Raw genomic sequence first — 18,716 nt, 5'->3', positions numbered from 1 at the left:
TTAAACTTTAATAGTCCCGAATTCCTTGATATGTCCCAACCCCATATTATCCTTCTTCATAGAAAGGTTGACTATTATTGTACCAGAGGGGGAAAAAAAAACCTACCTATTTCCAGAGACAGCCCATGGCACAGTGGATAAAGCACTGGGCCTGGAGTCAAGGAGTCCTGAGTTCAAAATCAGCCGCAAAGACTTAATAGCTCAGTGATCCTGAGCTAGTCACTTAACCTCTGTTTGCCTCAGTTTCCTCAACTGTAAAATGGGGCCAATGGCACCACCTGTCTCACAGTGTTGTTATAATATTTGTAAAAAGCACCTAGCACAGTGTCTGGCACTTAGTAGGTGCTGGGTAAATGCTTGTTTCCTACCCTCCACTCCAGGCCTCTCTAAGGATAGGTGGTCATTCCCCACCGCCCCCCCACTCAGAATTCCCCAGGAGAATCCTTTGGTCTGAGGTCACGCAGGGTCCTGGGTAGAGGAAACCTTTGGGAATTGACCCTGTCCCCTTTATTTCACAACAGAAGGAAAGGAGAGCCCTGGGGCCCACCTCCCACTTCTGCTAGGCTGTGTGCTAGGCTCCGAGGACACCAGGGTAGGGAGGGCTGCCCTGAAAGAGCTTTACTGGAGGATACTGCGCACACCCAGAGGAGTAAACGCCAGGCAGAGTGAGGCAGAAAGGGCACATCACACAAGTGGAAGGGGCAGGGGCAGGTCTGTTCATTCTAAGCCCTGCGTGCTTCTCAGGGCTTGTGCCCTCCATTTGATTCATGTGGATTCTGAAAGGGAGGGAGAGATGCAGCCTAGTAACGTGTGCTTGCATGGTAGAATGAGGAATCTGAACAGAAAACAGCCTAAGGTCACGCCCCCTCCTCCGCTGAGCCCCTCCGGATGGTCCGTCCCTCTGTCCCTCTCTCCTCCAGTAGTGATGTTGTGTAGGACACCGGATGCTTTGTACCTGCTCTTCAAAACAAGGCGGCGGCACCATCAAGCTTGTGTCCTTTGCCCCCCAATATGGGCGTTTGCTCGGCTTGACTTTGCACATTAATTTTAAAAGTTGTGTTTTTCTTTCTTCCTCGGAAACTTTTTGGGGAAGGGAAGCTTCACACAGGTTGCCCCTCCCCCCAAAAGGACAGGAATAAGACAGCGGGGCCTTATCAGGACGATTTGGCGGCGGTTTGGCGGGTGGATAGGAAGGGAAAATACTGCAGGTAGGGAGGTGCAGGAGAGGTGGTTCTCATCAGCTCTGGCAGGACATTTTCATCCCTTTTCACAGGTGGTGAAACAAAGGCAAACATTAGGGTCATGTGACTGGCCCCGGGGCATGGCCAGGGGGTCGTTCAGGGCAGAACAGTCTGTCCGGTGCTCTCTTTACTCTGCCCAGGCCGGTCTGTTCCTCTTTTTGAAGTGAATCCCATCAAGATCTGCCCCGGGCCTGTTCTCTTTGTTCTCATTCCTGACTTCTCCAGAGTTAAAATCCCCTCCCATCCCTGCCAGCTCAGGCTGCATCTGTGGGTCCAGCCCCTTGAGCATGTAAAGGAATGTGTCACCACCAGGGGTCAGCGTGGAGCTGTCTCCATCTCCTAGGACGTCCAGAACCGGGAGGTTGCTTAGAGAGCTGGGTCCCAGGGACTTCAGAGGCCATCTCTGCCCTCCTGCTCGTTCTCCTGGGGGCTGGGACTTTGAACGTGTGCTCTGACGAGTCAGCAGGGTCCCCGCTGCCTGCCCATCTGCTCCCTCTGTTTGTGGCCTGGGCCTCTGCTACCCTGGCATCCCTGTTGTGTTTGCCAGCCTGTTCACATGTTGCGTCCTCTAGCAGAGGGTGAGCACCCTGAGGGCAGGACCTTAAGCACTTTGTGTTCTTGGTGCCCCACCCAATTCTCTGTATGCCGGAGGGGGAGGGGCTTGCACCTGCAGTTGCTCTAATTGGGGGTTGCTGGGACTATGACAAGCTTCTGAGGCACCGAGCTTTGGGCTCCCGTACCCCTGTGCTGCCGCCTTCCACCTGTCGTCTCTCATGTTCTGCCCTGCTCCCCACCCACCCAGCCCCTTCTCCAAGATGAAATAGGAAGGCACAGGACTGCTTTCATTTTCCCTCATTCCCCTTTCTTTCCCTCTCTTTTGATGTGGACATTCAGTGACTTGTTAATGCTTTTCTGTCACGTAGCAGGCATGAGACCATGCGTTATGTGGCTGTTTGATGTCCCCCTGGGGCTGCTTGAAAAGGAAACCCACCAGGGCTGGGGTGGCCAGGGCTTCCATTGCTCATGTTTGTAGCCTATTGCTTCCCAAGGAAGTGTCTGGTGCCTGCTGTCCCCTGGGAGGGAGCCTAGGCTGAGGGCATAGAGGTGGAGAGCCATGGAAGCTAGAAGAGACCAACAGAGTGGGGAGGCACAAAGCCAAAAAATGGGGAAGTTGAGCCAAAACCCCTCCTTGTAAGGTCTGTCTTTCCACTTCAGGAGACCTGAAGGGCCCCACTCATTCCTGACCAGCAACACGCTTTGTCCCCCATATTATTTTTTAGGGTCTTCTATGTTAGAAGATGTGGGCAGCTAGGTGGTGCCATAGTGAATAGAGTGCAGGACCTGGAGTCCTAAATTCAAATCTGGCCTCAGACACTTGCTAGCTGTGTGACCCTGGGCAAGTCACTTCACCCTGTTTGCCTCAGTTCCCTCATCTGTCAAATGATCTGGAGAAGGAAATGGCCAACCACGCCAGTCAGTGTCTCTGCCAAGAAAACCCCCAATGGGGTCAGGAAGAGTCGGCCATGGCTGAAATAAATGAAGAAGAGTAACATAATACATACAGACTAAAGTAGTTTTGCCAGGGAGCCTACTAGCAGCTGGGGAAATCCGGAAAAGCATCCTGTAGAAAGTAAAGCCAGGGATTTTTTCAGAGGCACAGGGGAGTCAGGAATTCATCTCAGGCACAGAGGACAGTCAGCACCAAAGTAGAGCCAGAAGAAAGGAAATGTTTCATTTGAGGAGCAGGAAGCTGGCCGGTAGAATTGTACCCAAAAGTGCCTGGAGGGGAGTGATGTGCAAGAAGACAGGAAGACTAAGAAGGGATCAGGTTGTGAAGAGCTGTAAGGAAGAGACATTTCGTCCATGTGGTCATAGAGAGCACCAGGGGATTTCCTCTTATTCAGTTCAGAGCTGTTGAGTTTTGTTTAAGCCTAAATGTTACCTAGTTTTTTTATTTATCCCTCCAAACTCTGCATCATCCGAAAAACCGCCAGGCCTGCCATTCTCACCTCCCTTCAAGTCATTAATAAAAAGGTTGATCTGCTCCGTTAGCAACTTCAACTGCCCCTGTCCCGTTAATGACTTCTTGGGGCCCAGGCATTCCACGAGTTGTAAGTCCCCTTAATGTCCTCCCTACCCCTTGGGGGAGGCAGAGTGTCAGAGTGGAAAGAGCACTGTGTTTGGAATCAGAAGACCTGGGTCCAAATTATCGCCCTTCTACTTACTACTTGGGTGATCTCTTCCTATGGGCCTCAGTTTCTTTCTCTATAAAATGGGTTGGATGGGTCGGGGAGGGACTAGACAGACTCCATTATCCCTTACAGCTCTGAACCTGTGATCCTGTCATCCACAACAGGCTGCCCCAAGCCTGCATAATCCATATTCCTCCGGCCATCTATTAAACTGTAAATAAGCTGCTGATGGGAGGGACTCTGCCCTATCTAAATTCTCTAGCTCCCCCACTGCCCTGACTACAGCAGGCCCCTAATAAATGCGTGTTCCTTGCTTGATTGAAGAAATAGAGACCCCCATCCCCACCCCATCAACTTAGGTTGCCTTGGGGTTCCTGAAACCATTTTCAGAACCTTGGTCTGAAGGACCCTTAGCAGGACTCCTTTGGGAAGCTGGGGCCAGGATCGTCCCCCAGCATCCCGTTCTATCTGGGGACCTGGCCTGGCATCTTGGTGTTTGTTGGACCCATTGCCAACGTAGCTTTTTAAAAAATGATCGTCTGTGATGCCCTCGAGTGCGGCATGTGCTTCAGGTCCCGTGGCTGGTGGTAGCAGAGCGACCAATTGAGAGACGCGGGGTTTGTGTATTTTTTGAAGAAGAAAAAGCCAAACCTTTAACAGATTGTCTTGAGTTCCTGCTGCTACCCGTCCCAGCTTCCCATCTCCTCAGTGGCCCCTGCTGAGCTCGGGGTATTTGGGGACCGCGAGGTGGAGACCGAGGCACCGAGATCGGGAGCCCCTGCGAGCCCCTGTCTTGGCTGGCGGGGCCCAGGGAGCTTTGTTTCCGAGGTGACTGACGCTTAGCCCTTTGCTGTTTGCAGGGCTGGCGCACCACAGTCATCTGGAGCCGGGAGGGACTCTAGGGGCCATCGAGGCCAGCCCCCTCAAGCCCGGGCTGGTCTGCTCAAGGTTACACAGTAACATAGGGTTAGAACCCAGGTCCTCTAGTTCCCAATCCAGTGCCAGGCTTAGCTGCTCACTCTGCCCCTTGGTTAAGCAGGGATGGCTCCCTCGGAGTCTTCCCCACAATTCAGGCATGCTCTGCCCTGATCAGAACGGCATCATTGGACAGTGGGGTCCGGGAAGCACTTCCTGGTACCCAAATGGGGCCCCATAACTTTTTGTTTTGTTTCTTGAGTGGGGCAGTGAGGGTTAAGTGACTTGTCCAGGGTCACGCAGCTAGTGAGTGTCAAGTGTCTGAGGCCAGATTTGAACTCAGGTCCTCCTGAATCCAGGTCAGTGCTTTATCTACAACTTTTTATTTCTCCAACCTCGTATTGTCCCCTCAGCAGTCCTGCCTCTTCCCCAACCTTAAGAGAGCCCAGGTTTCACACTGCCAATGTCTTTGGGCTTCGTGTTTCTTCTCTTTGAAATCCTATAAATGGAGTTTCAGCCACAAACCTCACAGTTTTCCTCAGAGGCTCTAGGTAGAACTGCAGCAGGGGGACCAAGCAGACAACACCCCCACCTCCTCCCCATAGAGAGCAGGTGGGAATACCTATGTCCTGGGGGTCACACCTGGCAGAAGGAGGAGACTGGTTAGCATCACTGCCCCCTCCCTCCTCTAGTTGTCACAGAGCTTCCCCCACCTTCCAGCCAGGGAGCCTCATCATTTCCAGGGGTGTGCAGGAAAAGAGGGCAGAGGAAGGAGATGCTCTGTGTTACTGTTGGTCTGTTTGAAGGGGAAGAGTCCACATTTCACTATTGGCTTCTCAGGACTCCTGAGGAGATGCTGCCAACAGTGGCAGTGTGGAAACACTACTTCAGCTTGTCTGAAATATAAAGATGCTCAATTCAGCTCAGTTCAACAAGCTTTTGCTCAGTTCTTCCTGGTGTTTGATGCAGTGGGGGACTGGGGGGAGGGTACAAAGCCAGTAAACATGCTCTGCTGCCTTCAACAAGTTGATATTCTGTGGGGGGTGGGGGCCCAGGTTTTACACAAAGAAGTAAATACCAGGAATATGTAAAGGGGAGATTTGGGGGGGAGAAGGGGGGGCTGCGTGAACTTGTGATTTCCTTGGAGTAAAGATGCCCCCCTCTACAGATGCAGTCATCTGCTCCAACCTTCTAGTCTTAGGGAGTTGCCTGATGTATTGAGACGTCAAGTCACTTGCACAGGATTCCTTGGCCCGTCTGTGTCAGAGGAAAAATTCAAACTCAGGTCTCCCTGACTCCAAGCCGACTCTCGACCCACTTTGCCTCATTGGCTATATCCAAAGTGATCTTAAGAGAGGAGTGCAGAGTAGGTGGGAGATGGAGAGGGGCCACCCTTGCCAGGGGAGGGGCCAGTGTGACTAGAATGGAGACCCCGGGAAGGGCAGTGATGTAAAAAAAGATACCTGAGGGGCAGCTAGGGGGTACAGTGGATAGAGCATTGGCCCTGGAGTCAGGAGGACCTGAGTTCAAATCCGGCCTCAGACACTTAACACTAGCTGTGTGACCCTGGGCAAGTCACTTAACCCCGATTGCCCCGCAAAAAAAAACAAAAAAAACCATACGTGTTAAATGGGGGCTGTGGTGTGAAACCCAGGCTGAGAGTTTGTGTGTGTCCCAGAGGCCGTGGAAAAGTGGCTGGAGATTTGCCGGGAGGGGAAGGATGAGGTCAGATGCAGGCTGAGGGGCAGATTTATTTGCCTTTGTGGAGGTTTGGGGAGTGAAGGATGCTTCCTCCACCCAAGCCCTTCTCTTTGTGGTGACCCCGCTGGGCCCTGCTAGAGCACGGACCTGGTGACAGACTGCTTTCCAAAGTCTGGGGGAGCAGTGGGGTTACAGGGGCGCCACCCGGCTGCCTCCTGCAGATGGGCGGGCATTCCCCGTTGCTCTGCTTGGTGCTACGATAGGAAGACTTCCCTTCTCTGGCCCTTTGCAGCAAGAGCAGGTGAATGTACCTTTCCCACAAAGAGGAGAAGTGGTGGCTGCTGTCTGTCAGCATTGCCGAGAATCGTGGACGTTTCCTTTCATGTTCAGAAATCCAGTCCTGGCCTCCCAGTTCGGTGGGTTTTCCACAACAGAGTTGCCTTGATTTCCACTGGACTTCTCTTAATCTTTGCTCTGGAGGCTCATGTGAACAGCCAGAAGTCGGTTGGAGGGAACCTTGGAACCGTAGCTGTAGAGAGATGGGCACTCAGTCTTTGCCATCCCCCCCCCCCAACATTTCATTCCAGTCGAGAGGCAACATATCATGTGGATGGAGAGCGAGCTAGCCTCAGTCAGGAAGAACTGGGTTCAAGGCCTTCCTCTGACATTCTGGCTAGGTGTCACTAGGCAAGTCACTTAAGCCATCAGTGGCCCCTGTCAGTGTCTGAGTGGGTGGCATTGGAGGAGGGAGTTACTCCCCTAGAACTCCCCTATCCATACCAATAAAATCACAATGCTGTGCAAAGGGTTATCATATGCCCCTGAAAGGGGCCTTGGAATTAATCTACCCACCCTCTTCATTTCCCATTGACAGCTGTAATGCCACCCTCAGGGTTGTTCTGAGGATGGTTTGGGCTCTTTAAGGGGACAAACATGATTATCCTTCTGCAGTTCTCCGTCCTCGCCTCCCCCCAAACGAGTGGGACCGAGAGGGGGATGCTTAAATAATCGGCGTTTTGTTTTATTTTTTTAGTGAGGCAATTGGGGTTAAATGACTTGCCCAGGGTCACACAGCTAGTAAGTGTTAAGTGTCTGAGGCCGGATTTGAACTCAGGTCCTCCTGACTCCAGGGCCGGTGCTCTATCCACTGCGCCACCTAGCTGCCCCAGTAATTGGCGTTTTGAACCCATCCTTCTTAGGGCAAGATTATTTCTCAGCATCAGTGCTAAACAGAGAGGGACAAGATTCCAGCACTCCTACCAAGATTAGAATCCAGCCCAGTGGACACAACCGCCCCAGGGAAGGAAACTTCACCCCTTCAGGGTGGGAAAGCTGTCAGACTCCTTCGTAGTGACTCCCCTGCCCAGGCTCTCCTCTGGCCATGAAATCTCTTTCCACTGAGCCCAGGGACTTGCCAAAAGCCATTTACAATCATGTTTCTCTTTCTGGTGATTGAGCGAGCTCTCTCCCTCCTTCTCTCCCTCCCTTCCCCTTTCTTCCTCTCTCCCCCCTCCCTTTTATTCCCCACCACCACCCCTGCCTTTTGTGTGGCTGTTTTTAGCACCAAGAGCCAGTGTTGGGAGAAGCGGCGCCCTACACTGATCTTTCGTTCTCCCAGATTCTGCTTTCTCTCCTTTCAAAAAGGGAAGCCCCCACCCTTTGAGCTTCTGTCTGTGTGTCTGTCCGTCCCTGCGTCTGTCCATCAGTCTGTTTACTCAGCATTCCATCCCAATTGCCTCTGATTGTCTCCCGGTTCTGTGTGGCTGCCCCGCCGGGCATTTGCAGGAATACTGCAGCAAATCATCCTGAATGCTTCGCTGACCTTTGGGAGGCTAACAAATTGAGGTGAGCCAGCTGGAGCGATAGGACAGTAGCCAGACGGAGCATGCTCAGAGCTGGAGGGGAGGGGGGCGGAAAGGTATCTGGGGCTGCAGATGGTGCAAAGGAGAGGAGCCTGAAGGGACGGCAGGCGTTGGAGAGATGAGCCCAGGGGGGTTTTCTTGGCCGCCTGGCAGAGTAAGGAGGCATGGGGCGTGGGGGGGTGGGGGTGGGGGTGGGGGTGGGGGTGGCAGGGCATGTGCTCCGAGCCCTCCTTGTTTAAGGAGAGGACTTGAAAGAAGAAGCACCCTTTTTCTTGCTGCTGGTCCTTGTCTCTGGGCAGGGTTGGTTGGCGCTGTCCAGCGCTTGGTGTGCTGAAGTGTGCCTCTTGCCTAGCTCCCGCTTCAGTTAAATGACTGCATGAGGACACAACACCTGGATCAAGGACTCTTAGAGGAGGAAGGAATGGGGTGGGGGGCGGGAAGATCTGTCTTAAGAGACATTTTCCTTTCTAGCTCCATGAGGTGGGGCGGGTCAGCTCTCCGGGTGGCTCATTTGGCTCCTAGGTTTTTAGCAGTTCTGGCCTTTCACCACAAAGCTTCTGGTGAGCTGCCCCGAGAGGTGTTTGCAGCCTGAATAAAGTGGAATCCAGGAAACTCTCTGGGTTTATCATGAAGGAAACATAATACTCTGGGTACAAGGGGTGCTGATGGGAGTAGAGGAGCCCATGGTGGGGTGTGTGTGTGTGTGTGTGTGTGTGTGTGTGAGTGTGAAATGAATGGGGCAGCTTTTCAACCCCTACACTGTGCAGTTTTACTCTGCACAGCCCAGCTCGCCGCTAAAAAAGATGACCCAGCCCTTCTCATTGGCTACATGGATTAGCCCGTTTGTTTCTGCTCTTGCTAGGATTTCCAACGCACAGCCCCAGCCCAATCAGGGGCTGGGAACAGGGTCTCCTGCCCAGACATAGCCACCAACAAGATTTCTCCAGCCTTCTTGAAAATCTTTCTTGGACAATGGGCATACTGGGAGGCAGAGGGAGGGATGACAAGGGGTAAAGAAAAGATAAGGTTGGAAGAGATTTCCAAAACCATTTGCCCGAGTACGGGAGGCTGGAATGCTGTTGTCTTGTCTCCTGCCCGTGCTGGTTCCTGCAAGAAGGAGGAGAGTGAGTGAGTGAGTGTTAGTGTGTGTAGCCTGAGCTTTTAGTAAAACAATATTAGGTTTATTCTGCTTCTCTATGATCACAGCAGTGTACCAGGCCAACTGTGCCCATCTGCTCTCAGGTGTACCCACTGTGATCTTCCTCAGCCAGACTTTTAAACTCCTAAAATAGACTCCTAATCTGTAGCTGTTTTCTCCCTCCCTTGCCTCCAGCTGTAACTGCAAGCGTGTGGAGTTGGGAGGACCCAATGGGTCATGTAACCCAACCCTGAGCTTACAGAGGCCCAGAGAGGTTGCAGAGGGAGCAGAGCTGGATTTGAACCCAAACCCTCTGACTCCAGGTCTTGTGGTCTTTCCACACTGCCCCTCACTGAATCCCTCTCCCTTCTTTGAGTTCTTAAGATTTTGCTATAGGCAGCTGCCCCCTGTGTAGGTCTGGGGTCTGTGGTCTGTGGTCTGTGGAGTGAGTGTCAGCCTCCAGCTGGGATGGATTCACCACCTGACACTTCAACTTGGGAGCTCAGGATCCTAGAAACTAAAAGGGGAGGAGGAACTGAGAGAATATGGAAAAGACATGGAGGTGTTGGAGTCAGCATGCTAGGCATGGAGCCTGGAGAGACTTGGGTTCAAATCCTGACTGACAGTCCCTGGGTCACCTTGGGAAAGTCGTGAAGCCCCTCAGAGTCCCATTTTTTTATCTGTAAAATTAGGGGGTTGAACCTGGATGACTCCTAAGGTCCTTGATCCTCTGATCTGCTTACCCCACTTGCAGAGTAGCCTTCTCTCATATCTGTGGTGAGTTTGACCTCTCTGGGAGGGGGAGGGGAATTTGTAATCAGAAAATCTGAATCTGAATCTTGTATCTGCTACTTGATGGCTGTGTGGTCATGGGCAAGGGGTTTCCTCTCTGCACCCAAACTTCTTCATCTGTAACAGGGGTAATTATACTCGCACAGAACTGCGGTGAAGATGAAACAAATGCAAGAATGGAAAGGGCTTCATATCAATAGGAATTTGTGTTCATTTGTCACTGATTTCCATTCCCCAACTGGCTGCCTCTAATGAACAATGTTGCAGTGGATTGATGAATCATGCAGATTACATCAGGGAGAAAAGCAAACCCCACTTTAGGACTTATTCCATGAATTCATAATAATGATGATAATAATAATAACGCACTTAAGAAATGTTTATCGACTGACAATTCCCTAGAACTTTGAGGCTTGCAAAGCCCATTTCTAACCACAAGTCTGTGAAGGGGAGATTACGATCATGATTGTCCCTGTTTAATAGATGAAGACTCTGAGGCACTGAATTGCTCAGAGCCAGGAAGCATCATGGTTGGGATTCAGAGCCTGCTCTCTCCATACTGGCTCATTGGAGGAATGGGAGATCCTTGAGGGCAGGGGCTGATTTTGCTCATCTTTGTATTCCCAGAACTTAGCCCAGTGCCCGGCACATAGTAGGTACTTAATACATGCTCACTGCTCTGGCCAAAGTCTAGTAGGTGCTTGGGGGTGGGGGATGGCTTACAGTGTTAAGAGATGTGGCCCCTAGGGGGCAGCTAGGTGGTACAGTGGATAAAGCACCGGCCTGGATTCAGGAGTACCTGAGTTCAAATCCGGCCTCAGACACTTGACACTTACTAGCTGTGTGACCCTGGGCAAGTCACTTAACCCCCATTGCCCCGACCAAAAAAAAAAAAGAGAGATGTGGCCCCAGTATTGAGGCTTTTAACAATGCCCAGCACTGCCTACCGTTGAGCCACCGCTAGCCCATAGCAGCCCCTTAGTGTGTGTCTGGGGTTTGGTTAACACAGGGGCCTTGGTCCCTACAGAAATCCGGGGTCCAGGGGACCACATCAGATGGTGATTTTGACCTCAGCTGTTACTATTGACGTCCCGTGGTTTCCTCTCATCGTGGATGATCCGCAAAGTTGTTTTCTTTTCTGTGTAGCCTCTGTTCCTCTCAAAGTGCTTGTTCCCTGCCTCCAAGAGAGCATGCTGTCCAAATCTGAAGTATGTCTTGGGGAGACGAAGAGAGGTAGAGGAAAAAGTCATCCATTAGCAGTAGTCAGACCTCTGCATGTCATGGGTGCACAAGACTCCCCCTGCTTGTAAAGGAAGCACAGAGATGGAAAGAACATTCCAGAAGCTACACAGCAAAGTATGGTCAAGCTTGGGACTAGACTCAAGCTTTCCTATCCAGCGGTTAATGGAATCGACTGCTGCTTTTGTCCTGTGTTGTTATTAAGGAAGCATGAAATCTTCCTTTATTTATTTTATTTTTTAATTAATTAATTTTTTTTGGTGGGGTAATGGGGGTTAAGTGACTTGCCCAGGGTCACACAGCTAGTAAGTGTCAAGTGTCTAAGGCCAAATTTGAACTCAGGTCCTCCTGAATCCAGGGCCGGTGCTTTATCCACTATGCTACCTAGCTGCCCCCAATCTTCCTTTATTAAAAAGGAAAATCAGAAGCATGAAAGAGGCAGTTATTTCAGTTTTGTGCAACTTCCCCAAGGTAGTGGGTCACCTGTAGATAGGAAGTGCTGGAGGAAGGATTCTAACTCAAGCCCCAGCTCACTCCCAGACCAAAGCACATTGCACTGTAGCTTGCTGCTCCCCGTCATCTGACTTGATACCATAGTCCAGATTTGGTCTCACCAGGGCAGTGAGATGGCAGGATGAGTACCTCCTGATGCCTGCAGGTGAGGCCTCTCTTAGTGGCAGTTATTCCTGTGTTTCCAGAAGCCACCTGGGGATTTCCCTTAACTGCCTCAGTTTATCATTTATTCGTGGATACTGGAACATGGGCTGTTGAGGAGTTCTGGTTCTCTGTATGAAGTGCATACACGGAACAGGCCCTTGTAAAGGTACTGTTTAAAATTCCCCTTTTTCTTTCCACCTGTGAAGGTTGATGTCATTGCTAACAGTTCAGCCACCTTTATGCCTCAACTATCTGAAAAAAGCCCCTGGCTGAGGTTCCCCCCCCCCCCGTTTTTTTAAGTAATAAACATTTTTATTTATAGTTTGGGGCCCCAATTTTTATCTCTCCTTCCCTCCCTCCCCCCTCCCCAAGGCAGTAAGCAATCAGATATAGGTTATACATGTGCAATTATGTAAAACATGACCACATTAGTCATTTTGTATAAGAAAGCTTGAATAACAGAAAAAATGAAAGAAAGTGAAAAATAGCCTGTGTTCCATCAATATCAGTTCTTTCTTTGGAGGTGGATCATATAGTTCATCATTAGTCCTTGGGATTGTCTTGGATCATTGTATTGTTGAGAATAGTTAAGCCTTTCACAGCTCTTCATCAAACGATATTGCTGTCTCTGTGCACATTCTCCTGGTTCTGCTCACTTCACTATGCATTAGTTCATACGAGTCTTTCCAGGCCTTTCTGAAGTCACGCTGCTTGTCATTTCTTGTAGCACCATAATATTCCATCACCATCATGTAGCACAGCTTGTTTAGCCTTTCCCCATTTGATGGGCATGCCTTTGATTTCCAATTCTCAGCCACCACAAAAAGAGCTGCTAGAAATATGTTTGTCCAAATGGGTCTTTTTCTCTTTTTGGGGACATCTTTGGGATAGAAGCCTAGCAGCGGTTCCTCCCTGTTAGCAATGGCTGCTGTTCATGGCATAAAGCAGTCCAGTGGTCATTCAAGAGTGACTCCAGACCACGGCCTCTTCACTTCCCCCCATCCCTCCCAACTATTAAAACAGAGCAGAGTCTTTGGCAAGAGACTGCTTGAACAGCTTCTGAGCTTCCCTCCTCCCACTCCATCTTCTTCCCTTCAGTCCTGTCTCCTAACATCAACAGAGCTGACCTCTCGTCATGGCTCACCCCTCTCCAGCTTCCCTTCCCTGGCTGTCCCTCCCCAAGAGACTGTTGGGTGTTGGTGCCCCTGCAAGCTCTTGCTATTCTAGCTTAGTTTGCCATTCACCTCTGTCTCCTCACCTGCAAAATGGGGATAATGGTAGCACTTGCCCCCAGGTTGTCCTGAGGATCAGATGGGTTAATATACAGAAAGCACCTGGCACAGGGCCTGGCACGCAGTAGGTGCTACATAAGGCGTTTCCCTCCCAGACCCTCCACACCTCCGGCTCTTAGAATCCCTAGCTTCTGTCCAGGCTTACCTCCATGTCGTCTGCTACAGGAAACCCGCCCTGCTTCACCTGGCCATCTGTGCCACCTTCTTTCCTCAGGTCACCTTATCTTGACTTCTCCGGTTACAAATTATAGCTCCCAGTAGAGTGGAAGCCCCTTGAGGACAGGAACGGTTTGTTTTTTCCATTGTAGTCCCAGCATGTGTCCGAGTGCCAAGTGTGGGCTGAAGTGAATCATTTGCTTTGCACTGTTGCTGAAGGACTTGTTTACTCCTGAAACAGTCTGCCCCATTCTTAAAAAGAAACATAGAAAAGATTCCGCGTGGAGTTGGAAAGAGTGTCGGGAGACCTTCTCCCTTCCTTCAAGCGGCCTCTGGACTCCCTTGACCTTTGGGGTGGAGCAGTGGGCGGGGATTCGGGCTGTTTGGGTTCAGCCTGTGACCTCAGGTGCCCTACTTCTGCTCTCTGGGCCTCGGCTTCCTCCCCTGTAAAATCATACGTTTGGAGGATACGCTCTCAGCCTCGCCATCGATGAAGTGTGTGAGGCCTGTGGGCCCCGTGTGGGTCACTGCCCTGGAGCCTCCGTTTGTTTGTCTGTCACATTAGGGGCTTGGACTCGGTGACATTTAAGGTCATTTGATAATAATTTATTAACAATTAGCAATTAATGGTCAATAAGAAATAATGATGATAACTAACATTCAGCAAAGATTTCTCAAACACCTCCTGGGTACCAGACACTGGGAATATGAAAAGAGACAAAAGACGGTGTCCGCCCTCCAGGACACAGTCTCAGGGGCAGACAGCATGCAAACAGATACAGACAAAGCAAGTTCTAGGAAGGATAAATGGGGAATAATTAACCGAGGGAAGGCACCAGGATTAAGGGGGATGGGGAAAGCTCCAGCTCCATCGGCCCATGATCCCTTCCACTTCTAAAATGTAGGATTCCCTGTCATGTTGAAATCAAGGCTTGTTGCTTCTGGAGGCCCAGCCACTCCCGGGCATCTGTCACCCTGTGTGGCACTTCTGGGATGAGGGGAGAGTCTGGGCCTGGCATGGGGCCAGAAGGTAGTTGTTGGGAGAAGCTCTGAAGATCCAGTTGAGGAGCCCAGCGTCTATGTGGCAGATAAATATTCTCTCTGCTGATGGGGCTCGTAAATGCCCTTCCCGGTCACTGGTCACAGGCCATTTCCTGGGCCAGTTCTGCCAACCGGCGGTTCTGAACCTTTTTGCTGTCATGCCCTTTGGCAGTTGGGGGAAGCCCATGGACCCCTTCTCATAATCATGTCTTTAAATGCCTAAAATAAAACACAACAGATTACAAAGGAAATCAGTTATTTTGACATACTGTCATCAAAATATTTTTCTAGCAACAGTGGGAACAAGACCAGTGTTTGGGCGCGGGGGAGGAAGGTTGGCTAACACAGCCCCAGGGATTTTCTGCTAGGCTGGGATCGAGGACAGGCAGCCAAAGAACGACACAGATGGGAACGGCTTCCCGGGAGTAGCCATTGGTGGGGGCTTCAAACGTCCCATTGCATTTTGCCTACAGACAATGGTCTAGTGAGAGGGTTGGTTAGACTTGGTGGGGAGAAGCTGCTTCCAGAACAAGTGTTTTCTTGGATGAGATGGGCCCTGACTTTTCCTTCAGATGGTGAAAAGCAGGGGCACTCCCAACATAGTCTGACTCTGGAGTTTGTCCAGTTACTTCTCTCCATAGACCCCGAACCTAGGAAGATTCCCTGACATCACTGACTGGCCCCCCGGTCATTTCCAGCCACTCTTCAAGGGCAAAAGCTCACCAGGCCCAGGCCCTGCCTTTCTTCCCCCAAAAGCTCCCACCAGAATCAGATGTTGCCAGTGTGTATTGAACATAAGCCGGGTCACAGCTTCCCTCCCCCCCAACACCTCTCCCACTGTGCTCACACTGGCTCCCCTCTCCCCCTCTCCCTCTCCATCATTCCAGAGTTAGCCGTGCAGGGCCCTGGGAGAGAGGACTGGTTTATAACCCAATTCCACCTTCTTTTCAGGAACCTGGTACTTGCATATCTGTTTCTTTCGGGGGTTGTTAAAAATTATCCTTCCCATTTATTGGAGTGGGTTGGAATACATTTCCCCGATTGAAAGTCTGGTTCTGGCATGTCTGCATAAAGTGCCTCCCTCTCTTGTTAACAGACTCCTGGGGGCGAGGCCGCTGAACACGGCGCTTTCTTGACCACTGAGTCAGAGCTGCCGGGCGTTGCTGATTGGGAATCAGATCCCTTTCTGAGACTGGCGGAGAGGACACTTCATGTGTAACATCCCACCTGGGCGGTGTTAGAGGCTGGTGGGTCAGGTCAGGTCTGTTTATTGCGGTTTCCCAGGCAGCCCAGAATCAGCAGAACAGTGGCTGGCACTGTCTCGTGTGGCATTATGGACCCAGAGCTGGCAGGGGCCGTCGTCACGGCCAGCTGTCTTGTTTTGCGGATGAGGAAAGTGTAGTGACTTAGCGAGGGTCACCCACTAAGGCAGGCGTCAGACCCGGGGCCCTCGACGCCCTGCCTGGCGAGGACCACATCGGGTTTCTGAACCTGTTTGTTTTTCTTCTTTGTCTCCCCTCGCAGGTCTCTGCTTCTTCTTGCCATGCCTGAGGAGATGGATGGTGCCCCACCACTGCCCGGCTCCACCCTGTGCCCACCGTCTTACTAGAAACCCGGGAGCTGGCTGCGGCAGGATGAACATCGCGGCTGTATTCAACGCCCTGCTGGTGTCCATCCTCGCGGCTGTGTTGTGGAAGCATGTCCGGCTCCGGGAGCACGCGTCCACACTGGAGGAGGAGCTGGCGCTCAGCCGCCAGGCCCAGGCGTTCCCCCAGGCCACCGTCGACTACCAGGCGGCCCTGCAGACCCTCCTGGAAGAGGGCACGCGCATGGTGTGCACGGGCCGCACCCACACCGACCGCGTGTGCCGCTTCCGGGAGCTCTGCTACTCCGTGGAGGCCGAGGAGTTCATCTTCTTCCACAGCAACGCCTCGCTCATGCTGCCCAACCTGGGCCCCCGCCGCTTCCAGCCTGCGCTCCTGGACCTGTCCTCCGTGGAGGACCACAACACCCAGTACTTCAACTTCGTGGAGCTGCCCACCAGCGCCCTGCGCTCCCTGCCCGCACCACTCTTCATGCCCGAGGTGGTGCTGATCGCCAACCGCTTCAACCCCGACAACCTCATGCACATCTTCCACGATGACCTGCTGCCCATGTTCTACACCATGCAGCAGTTCCCCGACCTCGACCAGGAGGCCCGGCTCGTCTTCATGGAGGGCTGGGGGCCCGGGCTGCACTTCGACCTCTACCAGCTGCTCAGCCACAAGGTGCCCCTGGTGCGCGAGCAGCTGAAGAGCCTGGGCAGCCTCCTGTGCTTCTCGCAGGCCTACGTGGGGCTCTCCAAGGTCACCACCTGGTACCAGTACGGCTTCGTGCAGCCCCAGGGGCCCAAGGCCAACATCCTAGTGTCGGGCGACGAGATCCGGCGGTTTACGCGCTTCTTCACGGAGAGGCTGAATGCCAGCGGGCCGGGGGGCCGGGGCCCCGCCGGGGAGGAGTACATCGTGGTCTTCAGCCGCACCCTCAACAGACTCATCTTGAATGAGGCGGAGCTGCTGCTGGCTCTCGCCCAGGAGTTCCAGATGAAGACCGTCACCGTGTCGCTGGAGGATCACGCCTTCTCGGACGTGGTGCGGCTGGTCAGCAACGCCTCCATGCTGGTCAGCATGCACGGGGCCCAGCTGGTCACCGCCCTCTTCCTGCCCCGGGGCGCCGTGGTGGTGGAGCTCTTCCCCTACGCTGTCAACCCCGACCATTACACCCCCTACAAGACGCTGGCCAACCTGCCCAACATGGACCTGCGGTACGTGGCGTGGCAGAACACCAAGCAGGAGAACACGGTCACCTACCCCGACCGGCCCTGGGACCAGGGCGGCATCGCCCACCTGGACCGGGCAGAGCAAGAGCGCATCCTGCAGAGCCGCGAGGTCCCCAGGCACCTGTGCTGCCGCAACCCCGAGTGGCTGTTCCGCATCTATCAGGACACCAAGGTGGACGTCCCGTCCCTCCTCCGGGCCATCCGAGGGGTGGTGAGAGCCAACCTGGGGCTTGGCGGGCAGAAGCGGGCAAACGGGCTGTACCCGAGCAAGGTGAGAGGGGCCAAGTGTCAAGCCTCCGTCCAGGGCGCCGCCGAGGCCCGGCTGAGTGTGTCCTGGCAGATTCCCTGGAATCTCAGGTTTCTGAAGGTGAGGGAAGTGAAGTACGAAGTGTGGATCCAGGAGCAGGGGGAGAACGCGTACACGCCCTACATCCTGACCCTCCAGAACCACACGTTCGCTGAGAACATCAAGCCCTTCACCACCTACCTGGTCTGGATCCGCTGCATCTTTGGCAAAAGCCTCCTCGGACCTTTTGCAGATGTGCTCGTGTGTAGCACGTAGCCCCGCGGGCACAGTCAGCAGGAGGAGGCCTGTCCACTTCACTTCCTTCCAGGACGGTCCAGAGAATCTCGTATTTATTGAGAAGGTGGAAGAGAACGAGCCCCGCCCGCCCACTCCCACCCCCACTAGTGCCTCAGTGGTTGTTTATTGCATTTCCTGTGTGTGTATTCTTGACTGTGACAATACTCCTCCTCTCAGCCCGCCCCTCCACCTTTTCAGCAGCAACAAGCCCGCCCCAGCCCTCCTTCCAGCCCGGACTGTCCCCTCCACCGTTGCCATTGAGTATCTGTAGTCCTGGAAAAGTGACTGTGAATTGAGTAGGTGGGCTCAAGCCCTGCATAGGTTTATGGGGACTGTGGGTGGTTACGTGGAATATTTCATTAGCTTCTTCATTGTGAAACTTACCCAAATCCTACTTCAAGGATATGTTGTTGAGACGTTAATAAATGGTTGTGAGCATCATCGACGAGTCCCTTGCTTTGGGGGTCTTGGGAGGGAAGCCGGTGCGTCCATGTCCAGTGGTTACGGCTGGGTCACCCCGGGATGACGGGTGCAGTCACAGACCTTTGTCCCGAGTCCCAGAGGGGGATTTGGCTCCAAAGTCATTGAACCACACTGCCTCCAATCAGCAGCATTGATTAAGTGCCAGGCACCAGGGTTGCTAAAAAAAAAAAAATGAAATCATCCCTGCCCCAGCGACTGGACAGTCCACATTGGGGGGTGGAGGGGGGGACATCATGCACATTCATGAGTCCATACAAGGTAGTCATTGGGGGAGGGCATCAAGAAAGGCTTCGTGGAGGAGGTGGCGTTAGAGCCAAGCTTTGGAGGGAACTTTGACAAGAGCATCGGGGGTCTCAGAAGCCCAGGAAGAAGGATCCTGTTTTCCTCATTGGAGCGCGGCGTAGTGGGGAGGCTGCGGGCCTCAGGGACAGGAGACCCAGTATCAGTCTTGCCTCAGAGGCTTTTTCTATCAGGCCTCCTTTTCCTCCCCGGCCGGCCCCTTGCATGGCTGTGGTGCCTAGAGATGAGCTGTCACCCGAGGGGGCGGGCGGTCTTCCTTCCTCATTGAAGTGGCTTTCTTTTGCTAGCTGGGCTGTGAGTCCCTCG

General features: G+C 52.7%; 1 protein-coding gene across 2 annotated transcripts in view; it reads left to right on the top strand.

Annotated features, from left to right (window-relative positions):
• POMGNT2 (protein O-linked mannose N-acetylglucosaminyltransferase 2 (beta 1,4-)) overlaps window positions 1-18,068 on the top strand; it is a 37,073-nt gene extending 19,005 nt beyond the window's left edge. The window contains exons 1-2 of one of the 2 annotated variants that reach the window (XM_043966937.1): window positions 7,961-8,065; window positions 15,751-18,068. In XM_043966937.1, coding sequence (XP_043822872.1) covers window positions 15,786-17,606 — 1,821 coding nt within the window. In that variant the 5' untranslated portion in view covers window positions 7,961-8,065; window positions 15,751-15,785 and the 3' untranslated portion in view covers window positions 17,607-18,068. Of the gene's footprint in view, window positions 1-7,960; window positions 8,066-15,750 lie in introns of those variants that run through there. The other variant, XM_043966936.1, reaches the window with a different exon arrangement.
• The last annotated feature ends 648 nt before the right edge of the window (window positions 18,069-18,716 follow it).

The sequence above is a fragment of the Dromiciops gliroides genome, chromosome 5 (genome assembly GCF_019393635.1).
Source record: "Dromiciops gliroides isolate mDroGli1 chromosome 5, mDroGli1.pri, whole genome shotgun sequence".
NCBI classification, from domain to species: domain Eukaryota; kingdom Metazoa; phylum Chordata; class Mammalia; order Microbiotheria; family Microbiotheriidae; genus Dromiciops; species Dromiciops gliroides.
Note: the sequence above shows the minus strand (reverse complement) of the source record. Positions and strands in the feature narration are given on the sequence as shown.